The sequence below is a fragment of the Elephantulus edwardii genome, unplaced genomic scaffold (genome assembly GCF_000299155.1).
Source record: "Elephantulus edwardii isolate Elephantulus edwardi_28Jun2011 unplaced genomic scaffold, EleEdw1.0 scaffold00046, whole genome shotgun sequence".
NCBI classification, from domain to species: Eukaryota; Metazoa; Chordata; class Mammalia; order Macroscelidea; family Macroscelididae; genus Elephantulus; species Elephantulus edwardii.
The window spans coordinates 15,003,901-15,022,046 of record NW_006399796.1 but is presented as its reverse complement, the minus strand read 5'-3'; the positions used below and the strand labels follow the sequence as shown (position 1 = coordinate 15,022,046).

The following is an 18,146-nucleotide window of genomic DNA, read 5'->3' as shown; positions in this document are numbered from 1 at the left end:
TTTTTTAAAATCTCCAGAACTAAGAATGAAGCTGCGTAGAGAATAAATTGCTTGTAGGAAAAAAATTTGTTATGAATAGTTTTTAATGACTCTAGTAACTTTTTAGAGAATGTCAACAAAGACTTAATGCTTCCCTGGCATAGCTTATCTTCTCTTTGGATCTGGGCTTCAGAGCCCTCACTCCCGCCTTGTGGAACGAAGAACTCTGAAATGTTTACATACACCAGCGTGTTTGCAGCCTTGTTCGTATCCACTTCTGTTTTTTGTGTGCCCTTGCGTGTGTGTGCACGCATGTGTGAAACTGTTAACAAGCCGATGTGTCGTGGTTACCCCTCTTATTTGTATTAAGTAACGGCATGATAACGTTGGTGGTCTATAATTCTCCATTTTCTGTTCAACTACCCTGTCCAAGTAAACTGTTTTCTGATCTCTCTTAGATGGAAATCCTGTATGAATGTGGAAGCCATTAGCAGAGTAATTGCTGTCTGTTACCATGACAACCAGCCGCTGCAGTCACCTGCCTGAAGTCCTGCCAGACTGCACCAGCTCCACTGTGCCCGTGGTGAAGACCGTGGAGGATTGTGGCAGCCTAGCGAATGGGCAGCCACAGTATGTCATGCAAGTTTCAGCCAAGGACGGGCAGCTGCTGTCAACAGTAGTGCGGACTCTTGCCACCCAGAGGTAGTGCCACAATTAAAATAAATGAATCTAAGTGATCTAGAGGACTCTTTGTCAGGTGGAAACTGCTCAAGGGGATGTAATTAGTGCTCAGGTCTTTGTGTCAGGTGAGAGGAGGTACTGGAGGGTGGGGGGAAAGAACTACACAATTCTGTCATTGCCGTTTCTATAGCAATAGGGTAGAACACTAAAATTCCTGTTGTCTCGTTTCCTGCTTAAAGTCACACTTGCAGAGAGCCAGGCAGGGAAGGATCTCACAAGATGTGAGGTTGCTTGCTTTCCATTTATTATTTTGACATTGCTCTGGTAATTATGCTCATGTTGTCTCCAAGTGCTTACAAAGGGGCTCCCTTTGTTAGAATAGAAAGAAGGAGGCATCTGGATTCAAGTGGCTAACCTGCAGACACTGTGCTCTGTGATCAAAACTTTGAAAGTGGCATTGCATGCTAATGAGTTGAGCCCCACCTGATGAGAAGCACCATCCGGACTGCTGCCTGGACGGGGCTCACACATCTTCCCTGGCAAGTACCTGTGGGAGCTGCTTCTTTTGTCTGCTCTCCTTGTACCACCATCCATGACCCCCTCGTCCCCACTCTAAGAAGTGCTATTGTCCACAGGGTGTCTGCTGTGGGTGATTACTAAAACAAAATGAGAGCTCTCAACAGGAAGGAGATGGCTTACAGAGGCTGGGATTTGTCCCAGTGGTCTCCTCTATGCTGTTGTTACTCACTGGAAGTTTGGAAGCCAGAATTCTTCTAGCTATGGGCTACCTGGGAGAAGAATGCTTTTTAACTTCCCAGCATTCTTTCAGAATGGATAAGTGAGACTTAAAAATATGAATGAAATAGACGTCCACATTAGACTTGTCCCTCGGTCTGAAGTTGACCTCAGTCTGAGGAGTTCCCTTCAGCTTCGGGTTCTGGTGCAGGCTCAGAGATCTAAAGGTGAACCCCGCAGCAGCGGTCCTGTAGCACTAACAGCAGCTCTCGCCCCCCCCCCCCCCCCCCCAGCCAGAGTTGGACAAGACCTTGACCCCTAGACCTGCAATCACATGCCCACATCGATTGCAGATATTGGCCATACACTTTCCACTTGAAGTCAGAGCAGCTCTCGCGAAGAAAATAAGCAGGAGAAAAATTTCAGTGTGTATTTTTCTACCTCTCAAAGAACATCTAACAGTTAAGACACAGCATGATGGGTTGGTTAACTGTTCTGCTTCTCTGCACTGAGACCAGGTGACGATGTGCATGAGTCACCTGTGCCATCAAACAGCTCATTTGTGTAAACAGCAAGCTGTCACGTCCAAGTGACTGAGACCGAAAAACCAATAGGTGTTTGTTCCAAAATATTTCAAACTTTCCAGTGCACGTGGCTCAGAAGGTAGGGAAAACAGTCTATAAACTCTTCTTCTGCCCAAGCATGTGGTGAAAGGGGAGGGGAGACCTCTCCTTTAAATCCCCGTTTGCCAATCCTCATTCTCAGAATCCTTCCCCAGCAGGCATTTGGGCAGCAGCAGTGTTTCCATAAAGAAGATAATAAAGTGAATGATTGGGCTGCCTTGACTCCTGCCATCCTTAGGGAACAGTGGAGGAGGGGAGGAGGGTAGATGAAGAGGCTGGTCATAAGCTTTGCTTATATAGTGATAACAGTTTTTAAAATTGAATGCCAACTGAAGACCAGCACAAGCACTAAAAGATATTGATCAGAGGGAGTCAGGTCCGTAAGCCACAGTATCCAGTGAGGAGTGAAGCCATTTCTTCTCTTTGATCCCCACATTGGTCTATGACTTATGTCATGGTACCATGTGGTTTGACTTGCCTTGCCTTCAGTTTTTCCTTAAAGCAGGTGACATCCACTCAGCTTTTACTCTAGAGGCACTTTGGTATAAACACCTAAAAATCTTTTCAAATCCTAACCACTGGTAACCCTGTGGAGCACAGCTCTACTCTGACACATGGGGTCAATCGAGTGACAACATCCAGTTATAGGTCCTATACCAGGCTTCCAGTGTGGAGGATCATTTCTAATCATCACAGTCACTAGATCAGAAAGGCATCATCTTTTGCTCCTATTTAAGAGAAGCAGCTAAGGGACAGAGGTGAGATGAAGGTAATTGTCCATTTATCCAGCTGGTAAGCCACAGATTTGAGGGTCAAGGCCATACAACTGGAAATTGGAGGCCACACCTTGAACTCACAGCACAGCGCTGCCTTCATGAACTGTGCAGAGTCAGGTTTTCCAAGTTAAAAGAACTGAACTCACTCAGCATTTCTTAAGTGGAAGGAACTGAAGAATAAATTCAAGCCTCAAGTGTCAATATTTAAGGATGCTATGGACAGAATAATAAATGATCCAGGAAGCAGCAAAAAAAGATGGAATGAGTACACAAAGTCATTGTACCAAAAAGAACTGGATGGCACAGAAGAATTTCATGAAACCACATATGATCAAGAGCCCATGGTGATGAAGGAGGAAGTTCATGCTGCTCAGAAGGAATTCACAAAAAAACAAAACAAAACCCAAAACACCAGGAATTGATAGAATGCCAATTGATATATTTCAGCAAACAGATGCAACCCTGGACATGCTCACCAGGCTGTGCCAAGCAATCTGGAAGACAGCTGCCTGGCCAACTGACTGGAAGAGATTTATACCCAAACCTGTGATCCAACAGAATATGGAAATTATTAAACAATATCACTAATATCACATACAAGCAAAATCCTGTTGAAGATGATCCAAAAACTATTGAAACAGGACATCAACGGAGAACTATTAGAAATACAAGCTGAGTTTAGAAGATACTGTGGCACTGTGGGCATTATAGCCAATGTCAGATAGCTCTTGGCTGAGAGTAGAGAGAACCAGAAGAATGTCTGTGTTTCATTGACTATGCAAAAGCATTTGACTGTGTGGATCACAACAAACTGTGGCTAATTCTGAGAAGGATAGGAATTCCAGAACACTTGATTGTGCTCATGCAAAACCTATACTTGGACCAGGAAGCAATTGTCAAAACAGAGCAAGGAAACACTACATGGTTCAAAATTGAAAAAGGAGTACATCAGAGATGCATTTTGTTTCCATACCTTTTCAATCTATGTGCAGAACAGATCATTACAGAAGCTGGGCTTTATGAAGAGGAGACCACTCCTCTTCATATCAAAATTGGAGGAAGACTCATCAACAATCTATGTTATGCAGATGACAGCATTGCTTGCTGAAACTGAGGAGGGCTTGAAGCATTTGCTGCAGATAATCAAGGACTGGGGGTTGAAGTTCAACATCAGAAAGACAAAGATTCTTACTACTAGGTGGAGAGGAGATTGAGATTGTTAATAATTTCAGCTTGCTTGGTTCCACAATTAACACCTTTGGCACTAGCAGTCAGAAAATCAAAAGACAAATTACATTGGGAAAATATGCTGGCAGGGACCGCTCCAGAGTGCTAAGGAGCAACAATGTCATTCTAGAGATTAAGATGTGCCTGTTCCAGACCATAGTCTTTTGAGTTACTTGCTATGCATCAGAGAACTGGACAATGACTAAGGATGACAGAAGGAGGATCAATGTCTTTGAGTTGTGATGCTGGAGAAGAGTGGTGAAAATTCCCTGAACTGCAAAGAGAATAAACAGGTTTGTCTTGGAGAGGGTGAAATCAAGTTTCTCCTTGGAGGCAAGGATTTTGAAACTGCATCTCACATACTTTGGACATGTTTCCAGGAAGGATTAGTCCTTGGAGAAGAACATCATACTTGAAAAGGTGGAGGGACAATGCAAGAGGGGAAAACCCTGGATGAGGTGGATTGACACAGTGACTGAGATAATGGGGTTAGATGTGTCAGAGACCGTGAGAATGACTCAGGATTGGGCAGGCTTCAGAGCTATTGTGTATAGGGTTGCTATGAGTTGCATGTGACTCAATTACACATAAAAACAATAACAAAAAGTTGTATAGGGTTTGGGGTTTTTTTTCCTTGCTCATTTCCCTAAATTCAACTGTGATCAAGGAAAAACTAACTTGCTGCCTATTTACACTGACTTTCAGCTCTAGGGCATACCTAACTCTTTTGATAATAGCTACTCTTTATTATTTTGTGTTGGCAAAAGTAGAAGGGACAAGTGTCCCAGAATATCTAAGATCCCAGCATTTCTCCTGCTTCCCTGTCCAGGTCAAGTATAGATCGAAGGGATTTGAAAGAAGAGCAGCTCCCACTGGGGAGGGTCCCAGGACATGGAGCTTGAAGGTTTTTCCTTGATGATAGCTTCCAGCCCAGTGACTGCAAGCCTCCCTCCTTTTCTTGCAGCCCCTTCAATGACCGGCCAATGTGCAGGATCTGCCATGAAGGCAGCAGCCAAGAGGACTTGCTCTCTCCATGTGAATGTACAGGGACCTTGGGGACAATTCATCGGAGCTGCCTGGAGCACTGGCTGTCGTCCTCAAACACCAGCTACTGTGAACTCTGCCACTTCAGGTTTGCAGTGGAGCGCAAACCCAGGCCGTTAGTGGAGGTCAGTAAGTGGGACACGTCCTGAAAACTTAGCTTTAATGAGCAAATGATGTCTGCTTTTATGCCAGATCACAAACACTGTACAGCTTCACTGAAGCACGGTAATGAGAGAGAGAGAGAGAGAGGGAGGGGGAGAGAGAGAGAGAGAGAGTGTGTGTATGTGTGTGTGTGTGTGTGTGTGTGTGTGTGTATGTGTGTGGCGAAGGAGAGAGAGAGAGAGAGAGAGAGTGTGTGTGTGTGTGTGTGTGTGTGTGTGTGTGTAAGAGAGAGACAGAGTGGTCAGGAGTCAGCCCCTCTCTGGTGATTGAGACAAGAGAATGCAAGAAATTAATGTAAGGGAACATTTAGAGACATATATCCCTGCCCTTATAAAGTGGATAAAATAAAACACTTTTCTCTTTGGATACTAACGCCCAACTTGAAGTAACATTGTTATTTGTTGTTTTGTGCATCAATTCAGAACCAATTCATAGCTGACCTCCAGCTGGCTTTCAGGACTGTTAATCATACAGGAGGAGATTGCTCACCTTTCTCCCACAGAGCAGCCGATGGATTTGAACTGCCTTTCTTTGGGTTGGCAACACAACTCCTTACCACTCGGTCACCCTAGCTCCCTGGTAACCATAAGCTTGCATGTTCTGAGAGGTCTTCATGAGAAACAGTGTAACTGCCTGGTATAGTGGGTATAGATCCAGAGTTCTGGATTTGAATCCAGCTCCACTATGTTGTTCTCTGTGCCTTTTGGTAAATTACTTCACCTGTTGCAATTATTAGGGTAAAATGAGTTAATATTAATAAAGCACTTAGAAGAATAGGGAGCTCTGGTAGCCTAGTGGAAAGGAGTTCCACTGGCAACCCAAAGGTACACGGTTCGGATCCACTAACTGCTCCACAAGAGTAAAATGAGCAGTCTCCTTTGATATAACTGCCTTTGAAAACCCACTGGAGGGTCATCCATAGGTCGGTTCCGACTCGATGGTGTACAACTACAACATTTAGAAGAATGGGACGCTCTGGTAGACCCGTCCATAGGGAGTTGCTCTAGTAACACAAAGGCAGCACCTCTCTGGCAGTTTGAATTCACCAGGATCTTTAATCTTTTTGGAGGAAGAAAGATGAGCAATTTCCTCTTGTGTGATTTACAGCCTTGGGAACCGAATGGCTTGTCAGTTATGAGGTAGTTCTGATTAAACGGCAATGAGGGGGTTTTTTTCAGTTTAGAAGAATACCTAGCACATATATGTAAATATTTGGGGTATTTTAGTGTTTTTTTAATTAAAAAAAAACACACTCTTCTGAAAAACTACTTTTTGAGAAAATTACCTAGTCTTGGAGTCACTTTTCTTTTTTTTTTTCATTTTTATTAATTTTAATAAACATTTACAGAGATTTTGGATTTCCATTCATTCATTGCTGCACTTTTCTCCCTGCCCACCCCTCCCCACCAGTTCGCTCCTCTTTTTGAAAAGAAAAAGGAAAAAAAACTTCCTTCATTGGTATGCAATTCCCCCATCCCCCCACACCCCCAGACCGAGTGCACAAGTTGGAGTCACTTTTCTTAAGAGGCAGTGCTGTCAAATAGCAAACCAACTTTCAAATAGTTTGAAAATAGCAAACTATTTACATTCAGGTTTTAAGAGGAAAATGATTCCTTATACCTCAGGGCTAGTCTTGAATGCCATTAGATATTTCTACCTTCTTCCCACCTCAACTACTGGTAGTTAACTAAATGTTGAATATTGGCAACAATAAATATTCTAATATATTATGAGCAGAGCTGCCTGAAAGGGGCCAGTGCATTGACTTGTAATCCAGACTTGCTTGTAAATTTTCCCTTATTCCACCGGTTAATCTACAGGGAAACTCTAAAGTTAAACCTAAAGTAAGAAACCCTTTGTGGAGACTTGCTATTTAAGCAGTATTTTATCACTTGGACAATTGGTTAAGGCTTTTCAGAGGTCTGTGCATACAGTCTCTGAATTTTGACCTTGAGAACTTAATCAGGACAGGTATTAGGGATCTATTTTAGTTATTGACTTACTTGCCAAAAGGCACACAATTTATTTGACTTGGCCCGATAGACTGTGCTTTTCTTAAGACTGTGGATCAAGTGATCTCTTAATTTAGCCATCTTGCAGCTTGACATCTACTTTCAGAAATTCTTATTTGTAGAGTGCCCATCAGGGACTTGGCCCTATGCCAGACCTGTTGGGCTTTAACATTTCAGACCTTCCCCATACAGGGAAAATATGATTAAGTAATAAAGGAGATGAAGATTTCTCAGGTCAAAAGAAGCCAGTTTTCCTTTTCCAGAAACTTTTAAGAGTCTTTCTGAATTGATATTGCAGCCTCTTCTCGGAATTGGGTTTCCCAGAGTAATGAAACAGCCTTCTTTACTCATGTGTTAGCAATGAAAAGAGCTTTGCTTTTGCATGGTAAAAAAGCCCTGTCTCTATAGAGGAAACAGTGTGTGTGTGTGTGTGTGTGTGTGTGTGTGTGTGTATGGGTGTATAATGAGGTTGTGTACATATGTGTATGTGAACACACATGTTTTGTCTATGTGTGTATCTTGGATTTTGTCAAGTGATTTGCATGTGTCCAGTCACCAAGTGAACTCCTTCTATCTAAGAAAGGAAAGCATGTCCCCACACACGGAAGTTTCTTCAAAGTTGCCTGTCAGGCCACAGACAGACTCCAGGATCTTAGACGACAACTGTCATTAAACAAGGAAACAAGGCAAATGACCTTGAGAATGTGTGAGGTACTCTACAAGATTTAGGGCCTCACCTACAAAAACTTCACCCAAACGGTCACCGGTGGTGAAATTTTCATTGCACAAATGGAATGTGACATTTTTTTAGAGTTAATGATGATTCAACAAGTTGAAAGTGAAAGGCAAACCTTCTCAAGCTGGAGGAGGCTGGCCGTTTGATCATCCCATGGCAAAATGAACTTGCTGTTTGACCACAAGCAATAAAAAGAAGTTGTCTTTGGTTTCTCAGCTGGGGACAAACGAGAACCAGGTGCAAGCAGATTTTTAAGCACTTGACATATTACTGACTGACTTTTCCACTCCTACCAAAGGGCAGTCAGTCATAGTGAGTATTCTCTTATTCTTTTTACCTGAAGATAGCGTATGTCTTTTACTTTATAAATCAGCAACACTTACTGATTTTGTCTGAGCATTATGAGTCCTGTTACTTTATTGCTTGTTTTAACAATTTATTCATTACTTTATTTACCAATTAGATCTGCCGTCTCATTAAAGCAAGAAAATTCCATAATGTTTAATATTAAAATCTATATGACAACAGCAGCTTCTATTGCTAAAGGAAGCATTGAAAATTTATTTACAGGTTTTAATTTGTTAGCATCCAGATGGTAGGTAACATTGCTTGGAAATATTTGAATACCTAGCACGTCTGTTCTTCAATATACTTCTCCATTCACTATAACCCTCCGTCTCCTTTGTACCACTGTTCATAAGTCCCCCCTTCACATTCTGTGCATATGATTTGTATTTGATATACAGACTGCTGCATATTTTTTTTTCCCTCTGCAAGGATGAATTTCCACTTATAATGGACAAATCAATAGCCTGATTTTTATTAATACCTCTAAACTAGACAACAGGGAGCTCTGCTAGCCTAGAGGCAAGCTGCACTACAATCCCAAAGGCACACAGTTCGAGGCTACGAGCTACTCCACAGGAGAAAGATGGAGAATCTCCTCCCATGTGATTAACTGCCTCTGAAAACCCACTGGAGGGTCAGCTATGGGTCGGTTCTGACATGACAGTACACAACAACAACAACAAGCTAAGAATCCCCTCCTTACTTCGCCACCGATGATCTATGTGGTGTGTCTCAATTAGTCTAAATAACATATGCAAGAGGGGGAGCTAGGAGCCTCTCAGGACATCTTTTGATCTCTAAAGGCTAAAATTCTTGTACAAAATCTACCACACATACTACACTTAAAATGGGTACATTGTATAATATATGATTTAGACTTAAGCAACTGTATTCTCTCTGTGTGTGTATATATACAATTATCTATCTAAATGGACAGACAAATCTTTTTCATTAAGTTTATTGCCAATTTTATCTTAAATGTGGGGAGATTTTTGGTGCAAAGTAACCCAAGGTTTCTTTGCAACCATCTAACTTACTCAGGCTCTTAGTCTAACTACTACAAATCTCACAAAATCTGTGTCCATTCACACTTGGAAAGAAAGCATTCAAACTGTACACAGCAAAAGGAAGTGAACAAATAGTACAAATGCATTTTCAGCGCTCCACAGTGTGCACTTCTCTCGTAAAGTCTGCCTATTTCTTATTGATGGGAAATACACTCTGGCTATTTTTAATATGAATTGTTTCCAAGACTAGTGACCCAGTAGAACACTGTAAATATTTATCAACTAAAAAAAGGTACTAAAAGGTAGACTTTAATGGCACAGTAATTGAAGCACTCAGCTAACCAGAAGGTTGGCAGTTCAAACACACCAGCCATTCCTCAAGAGAAAGATGAGGCCACCTGCTTCTGTAAGGAAACCTATGAGGCAGTTAGTTTGGCTCTGCCCTGCCCTGCCCTGCCCTGCTCTGCCCTGCTCTGCTCTGCTCTATTCTATGGGGTCTCCATGAGTTGTTATGGACTCGATGGCAGTGGGTTTGGTGTGGCATCATGCAAGGATTCACAGAATGACCTGCCTGGGTGGGTTTTATGTTCTCCTTCCTGCTCATGTTAGTTTTCCTTCTTTTTCTTTTGAAATTGGTCACTCTGATACCATTATTTTTTAACTAAAAGACAAATAAAAGCTCTATAAATTGTTCCCCACAATATGTGCCTTCACTCTGTAATTGCTATCATTACATATCTAATGAACCATGTAACCAAAGAATCATAGACTTTCTGCATACAGGTAGTGCGCTCTTGTAAAATCAGTTTCTAATGGAGGAAGTGTTTACACTAGGATTGCCTAGGACTTACAACAGTGGGACCTACCCTTGCCAGGGAAACTCAAGGAGTAATAGATCAGCTCAACAGTGTTGTGATTAAAATAAAACAGCCAGGAAACAGTGGAAATCTGGAAGAAAGTTTTCATAAGATCTGATCTTCCTCAGATCAGGGAGACATGGTGATTTTTCACAGAGGGAGTGATTAGGTTTCTGTATTTCTATTTCCTTTACGCAGACCTAGCTGATTGATAAGAATTGTATGAACAATTTAAAAGCTGTTCCCCGTGAGTCAGAGGTTTAGTTAAATTGAAACTGAGAATGTTTTCAGACATATCAGTTACTCAGAATAATGGAATGTAAAGCTAGAGAGATGAGGATAAAGAATTTTTTTCAAATTTTTTTCTTTATGAACATTTTTCTTTATGTCACAGGAGGAAAATTATTTTAAATTGTGCCCTGGATTCAGTGTAATCCCCAGCTACATAGCAGAGTAAAAAGTTGAACTGTGGTGAAGCAACCACCTTGTCCCTTTGTCCTTGTTTTTAATAGATTCAAGACTTTATTTAAGTTTTTCTAATACGTATGTATTCAACTATGATAGTTAAAGAAAAGACTGAAATTGTCGATTATTTCATCTTAATTGTATTCATATTACTTGGTACCAGAAGGCAGGACATCAGGAGTCATATTGCATTGGGCAAGTCTGCTGTCAGGGACATCTCCAAAATACTGATGAGCAATGATGTTAGTTTGAAGACTAAGGTACATCTGAGTCAGGCCATGATCTTTTCCATCACTTGCTATACATCTGAGAATCAAACAAATGAATAAGGATGACAGAAGAAGACTTGATGCCTTGAGCTGTGATGTTGGAAAAGAATATTGAATATCCTATCGATTACTAATGCAGATGATACAGCCCTGCTTGCCTAAAGTGAGGAAGACCTGAAGCACTTGCTACAGAAAGTCAAGGAGCTGCAGCCTTCAATATGGATTGAAGCTCAACATTTAAAAAATAAAGATTCTCACCACTGGGACAATTGACAGCATCATGATAGATGGTGAAAGAGATTGAGATTATTAAGATCTTCAATTTGCTTGGCTCCGCAATCAATACTCTTGGTACTAGCAGCCAGGAAATCAAAAGACAAAGTGCACTGGGAACGTAGGGTGTCAGAGACCACTCCAAAGTACTAAAGAGCAACAATAGTATTTGCTATTACTTGTCATGCCTCAGAAAGTTGGACAATGACTAGGGATGATAGGAGGAGAATTGATGACTTTGAGCTGTGATGCTGGAGAAGAGTATTGAATATACCATGGACTGCTAGAAGAACAAACCGTTTTGTCCTAGAGAGGGTGAAACCAGGCTCCTCTTTGGAAGGAAGGATTCTGACATACTTTGGACATGTTGCAAGGAAGGACCAGTCCTTGGAGAAGGACATCATGCTGGGGAGGGTGGAGAGACAGTGCGAGAGAGGAAGTCCCTTGATGAGATGGATTTATTCAGTGACTGGGATAATGGGAGTAGGTATGTCAGAGACTGTAAGATTGGCACAGGACAGAGCAGAGTTCAGGGCTATTGTACATAGGGTCATTATGAGTCACAGATGATTCGATGGCACATAAAAACAACAACAACAGCATGGACTACCAAAAGAACAAAGAGATATGTTTTAGAGAAAGTGCAGTCAGAATGCTCCTTGGGGCCAAAGAAGACAAAGCTTCATCTCACATACTTGGGCATGTAATTAAAAGAAGGTCGAGGATGGTGCAGGATAGGACAGGGTGCAAATCTTTGGCTCACTATTAGTTGCTCAGTGTTAGTTATACTCAGTAGCACCTAAGAACAACAGTATGTAAATGTAAGGCTTGATTTGGGACATTGCTAAGCTTCTATCACAGTGCATTTTGTTCTTTTTAAATATATTTGAGTAAGTAAACCATGAGCTTTTGTTTCAGAATATTGATTTCCATCAGCAAACCTTTGGTATAATTAAGGACTCAAACCATAAGGGATATAGCCTGGCTAAGGAAATACATAAATGTATTCTTTCTTTCTATAAAGAAAAGAAAGCTCCACTCTTTTAACCCATGAAGGCAGCTCAGTGATTAAAGTACCAGATCATAATCACAGAATGTGATAGGTAACAATAAAAACTCTGCCCCTTGAATAAATGGAGTACTGCTCCTACCAGTTACAAATCATACATCGTATTTTGGGGTTCATGGGTGGAAATCAGAGAAAATCATCCCCTTCTTTTACAGTAAGTCAATATTTTAATTATAGCTTCTTGCAAACATATTACAAACTAGCAACACTTGTTTGAGCTGTGCAACAAATATAAGGTTGTGTATGACAAATCCTAGCTCCCCACCCATCCTCAACCCTCATCATGGTTTTGCACTGTATGGATCATCGTATACATGCTAACCAACACGGAGCAGACTCTGCTCTCTAGCTGCTCAGTTAGGGAGATGTTAGCCTGGGCTGTAGAAATGTGACAGGTGAAGCACACAGAGCCAAATGGGAAAAATCTAAGCTCATGTAACAGTTGTCTCAGTGTTAGGAGGCTACACGCTATGCATAAAATATTCATCTTCACCATACTCTCTGAGGTTAAAGGCTATAGTCACCATAATCTCTGAGGTTAAAGGCGATAGTACCTATTTGGTAAATGAGAAAACAAGTTCACAATGGTTATGTCAGATAATTAGAGTCCTTCAATGAATAAAAAGGAAGGTTTCTTGGCTCTAAACGCAGGCTTCTCCCTCCTTCTCAATGCTGTATGCTGGAGGGACAATGACAGAGGAATCTACATGCAGGGCCTATGGGGTGGAACATGGGAGGGATTGACCCCATCATCTGGAAGGTCCCACTTCCTACTCTCACACCACTAAAGATTGGTGCAACTTGAGCTCAGGAAAGGGGGCACAGGCTTTATGTGCCTGAGGCAACTTTCCCTCTCCCCTCCTTTTGGTAAGTTGAATAAAGAGTTGTCCTTTATAGAAGAAAGGAAATTTAAAAAAAAGGGGGACTGTGTAGGGGGACCTTGTTTTTGCTTTACGGGAAGCAGGATGAGGGCTCTCCCACAGAGTGAAATCTATGCCAGTGCATTTTCCAAGTGGGACCTGAAACCATGACTGTGGCTGTTGATTCTGTAACCCTAGTGCACTCACACTGGACTGTCATCAGGAAGACTTCCTGTTCTGGCCACTCATGACCAACAGTGATACTTCAACAAACCACCTCCCCTTTGTGCCTCAGTTTCCTCACCATTGAAATAAATCATAGGTCACAAACTGGCAACCTCATTTGTGTACCAGCACTTTACTCTGAAAGCTTTAATCACCTATAAATGGAATGTACACTCTTCAGTTCCCTGGGACCCTGTCCTTTTATGTCCACCTCCAGCCCTCTTCTTCTCCTCACATTTACCTGTCTGGCATTTACATTTGAGATTCCAGGACTAGGCCACTTTTCCTTAGAAAGTTCACGCTATGTATTTCTCTAGACCAGCCTCTTTCTTTTTGAGTTTTCCAGACTAAACATAATGATCTGACCAGCCCTCATTATCATTGTCGTTGTTTATTGCCATTGAGTTGAGCACAACACATAGCAACCCTATGAACAAAATATGTAAAGCCTTTCTATAACTATTATTATTTCTCAAAGTTCATCGAGTTTCCAGAAGCAAGTTATTTAGGAAGTAAATGCCACTTCTGCTGAAATGACTGATTCAAAGTCTTAAAGTAAATGAACCACTAAGAAACAGTAGAGTGGCATGGATGGTGCAAATAAAAACCATGGTTCTAATATCTTGTGTTTTTCATGTGCCTTAAGGTTAGCCAATGGCTTCATTGATCTCTGAGACCTCCCATCAGCCCACCCTATGTCTCATGGCTTTGTGTCACCACCTTTGGTGCCAGAAGTGGAGGCAAGTCTGATGCCCAGACCACGGCACTCCTTGATGTTAAGTTGTTAAGTCTTAAATTTTCCTCTTGGTTTTGGTAGCTAATTTGGCAGTTGCTTTGTTACTTAAAGCTTAGTTAAAATGATATTGTGTTAAGGTATCTGTTAAATTCACAGCTTGCTTCATTAAAAATCACTTCATTAAAAAAGCAAGCCGACCAAAATGTTCATGTGGCTGTGCCAGATGGAAGTGAGTTAACTGCGTGGTGCCTGTGTTTTCAGCCCATCGATTGCTGGTAAAGGATTCATTTGGAGGGAAAATCCAGTTCCATGTGTGAAAAGAATTACATGACCAGACTCTATTCTTTTAAATTGCAGTGATACTCACAGTGAACTTGGGTTGAGATACAAAGTAGAATCCATATTCTTCTCAGAAGGACCTAAGAGCTGCCCTCTTGCTCTCCTCTTATGAGAGCCTGGACAATTAAAGCCATTTCACACTGCCTTTTCCATTTATTTTATTTGTTTGAAAATTAAAGTAGAAGATAAGGAGAACAGGGAATAGAATAAATACAACAGGGAGGTGTATCTCCACCACTCAAAATTTGCATTTTGTTAGTGGCATATCTTTAAAAGGAACAGCTTCTTAGAGACAAGGAGAAACTGTAGACTTAACGAGTAAACCCTTGGGTACTCTCATACGTAAAGAATAACCTAACAAATCTTTTCTTAAATTCATCTGGGCCATAAATAAAAAGAAATAAGCAAAATGAGATATCCTGAAAGATTTCCAGATTCTTTAGGTTAACTCCACATGTAAGAACAAATCATACAGCAAGTGGTAGCAGCCCTTTCTTTGAAAAGCAAACAATTAGAAGTTATTATCCTGGAATTAGGGTAGTGGTGGAGGTGAAAATGTCCCTGTGCAGCTGGGAGGAGAGCTTTGTAAAGGGAGTTGTTGGAATAGCAATGAAATGTCACTGAATAACTACAGCTGGTAATCATCTTTCTTCAAAGTCCTGCTGAAATAACAAGATGCAATTAGCGCTGGAAAGTGCCCTGTGCTGGGTGCAAGGTGCCTGGTTGAACTGAAGGTAGACATGAATTGCAGAAGCCAGAGTACAAATTTCAGAAGCGGAGGTACAGAATATGCACAATACTCCCTGCTGAGGCCTCTGTTGGCCTTTCCCTTGCCTCTTCAGTTTTAAGTTTCAACAACTGACTTTTAAGACCAAAGAAACAATGCACATTTAAGACAAAGTATGAAAAATTGTTACCAGCAAATGGTGATTATTAAATCCTGCCTCGTGGCCAAATGTGTTAGAATGGGCAAAGTGGAGAAGTCTCTTCAGTTAGGAAATGAGGTATCAGTGGACCTGCATTCACTGAATACCACCCCTGCTATGCACGCTGTGCAAAGAGCTTCCTTTCCCAGAATAGGCATAGATAGTGCTGAGACACTTCAATCCAGTGGCTTTAATTAATTAATGTTGAGCCCACCTGTTTTTAATCTTTTAGATATTTACATCCCAAAGTTGTTCTCTCAAATTATATTCAACAATTTCCTGGGCAAAAGGAACATACTTGGTGGCCTACTGGTTAAAAAGCTGTGCTGAAATCCCAAAGTCACACGGTTCAAGTCCACCAGCTGTTCCGTGGGAGACGGATGGGTAGTCTCCTCCCATGCAATTAACTGCCTCTGAAAACTTGCTTTGGGTTAGATAGAGGTCGATTCCAAATCTGTATTTGTGCTATTGGTGACGGTCAACAGCAACACCAACCAATCATATACTTTATACCAATGAACTCTGGTGACCTAGGAGTAAGAAGTTGTGCTGCCAAACCAAAGGTGGGCTATTAAAATCGAGTAGCAGCTCAACTGATGAAAAATGGGCAGTATCCTTCCATGCAGTTGATAGCACCCGAAAACCCGTTGAAAGAACAGCTACAGTCGGTTCCAATGACAAGGAGTGTGAAACACTTTGTTTGATTTTCTTATTTCAATCTCAGGTATTTCTGTAACAACAAAGATACTCTCCCCACTTTCTAGACAAGAAAGCTAACACACAGAAATGTTAGGCCACTTTTCAGAATCTTAACTAAAGTTCAGCTACAGGGATAGTAAGGAGGAAAATGCAAGATAAGAATCCGCACTCCTTGGCACAAAATCTATGCTTCTTCCCCCATAAGGGATCTTGTCGGGCTTCCGAGGGACTGCATGTGCACACACAGAATTGGCAGTGTTTACCAGTACACAGCCTTTCTAAAGGACCTAAATGTGCTTCAGGACATTGGAGAAAGCAGCCGGGATGCTCCTTGGAGGCCAGGAACGTGAAGCTTCATCTCACATACTTTGGGCATGTTGTTAGGAGAGGTCAGTCCTTGGGAAAAGGTGTCATGCTTGGAAAGGTGAGAGTCAGAATAAGAGACAAAGACTTTCAATGAGATGGGTTGACACAGTGACTGTACCAGTGGGCTTGAGTATATGAGAAATTGTGAGGATGGCTCCAGGAGAGGACAGGGTTCAGATCCATTGTTCATAGGGTCATTCCAAGTCACAGTCAATTTGATAGCACATACCAACATCATAAAGGAGAGGTTAAAAAAAGTTATAAGTCCTCATTTCCTCTTGACGTTGACTTTTCCTTTTTTACCTTTTTATTTGGTTGTCATGCACAACAAATCTTTGTGTACACTTACTCTCAGGAGCCACAACCTTATTCTTCATTTCTAAGGGACTTCACACAATCTTTCTTTTCTTCACATCAAGTTGCTCTTTCTCTGTCTGTGATTCTTCGTTCTACTGATTGATTGCATCACCCACTTCTGAGATTTCTCCTAAGGGAGAGAGATTATCAGATAACTTGGTGAATTCAAAGTTGTTAAAGTCATTTCCCTCTTCTCTCAAACAGTTGTGAAAGCTAATCACTTGTAATGTCAAATGAATGTCTTTAAAAACTATTATCTAGGTAATTCAAATGGCAAAACTCGCTATGTGCATGTGTGGAACTCATAAAGGGAAACACTGGCATTTCTCTCAAATGTTTTTATGTAATTCCCACAATTCTTTGCCTCCTTTTTTGACAGGTGCAGAAGATTTGGGGGAAGATAAGAAAAGACCCCTGCTGGGTCTTCAGCTTTGCTTTCCTCTGTTTTTTCACCAAATGTGTATATCTATGCTGTGCCTCATCACTGCCTCCCATTCTTGAACAGCTAGGAACCCAGTAATATTGTTCAGGATAAAACTGTCCATTATTACAGACTTTAAAGGATAGTTTATATTGTGTTGGGTATATGAAGGGAAGTTGGTTTTCTGGTTGTACAACATGAGAGGGGTGGGGAAAAATAGATCCCTTTGAAGCCTGTAGTTGATAACTTTGAAATACAGGTTTATTTCTGAGATGTGCATGGAAGAAAATGTGTAAATTATTTGTTTGTGAAAACTGAGATTAAATTAAGGGAAGAGAACACAAAATCTTTTCTGCCCATTATTTTATCACTGTTGCTCCTGCAGCAGGGCTATTAGAAACAGAAGGTTGGAATAAATAGTATGATTAAAAAATTTTGTTGAGCTCTGAAGGAAATTGGCTAATACGGCATATATGAAATGCCAGCAAATGGGAGCAGCCAAAGAGTTGTGTTGTGGAATGAGATTTAAGGACCCGTATCTGGTAAGAATCCATAAAAGCATGGAGAGATGATGGTAGATGTTTTCCATTCTAGAAAACAATGCAGTCATGCCTAGCAATTTTGCTGCTTCTCCAGTCTTGCTTACTCTTTACATAGTTGGTAGAAGTAGATGGTGGAGTAGGGGAAAGTAAGGAGTTTGAAAATCCTAACATGACTCTAGTATATTTCTAGACATTGGCTCATCTGCTTAAAATCAATGTTGGAGAGGTAGGAACTTTCATACACTATTGGTGGGACTGTAAACCACTCTGGAAGACAGTTTGGCATTTCCTCAAAAAGTTGAACCAAGAAACTGTGTGGGACTCAGCTATTCTATCTCTAGGAATATACCCCAAAGAAATTAGAACTGAGACACAAACAGAGATCTACACACACCAGTGTTCATAGCAGCAT

At 41.2% G+C, this 18,146-nt stretch overlaps 1 protein-coding gene across 1 annotated transcript in view; it reads left to right on the top strand.

Moving 5' to 3' along the window:
- Positions 1 to 437: 437 nt before the first annotated feature.
- MARCH3 (membrane-associated ring finger (C3HC4) 3, E3 ubiquitin protein ligase) overlaps positions 438 to 18,146 on the top strand; it is a 62,441-nt gene continuing 44,732 nt past the window's right edge. The window contains exons 1-2 of the mRNA XM_006886009.1: positions 438 to 681; positions 4,986 to 5,190. Coding sequence (XP_006886071.1) covers positions 494 to 681; positions 4,986 to 5,190 — 393 coding nt within the window. The 5' untranslated portion in view covers positions 438 to 493. The remainder of the gene's footprint in view (positions 682 to 4,985; positions 5,191 to 18,146) is intronic.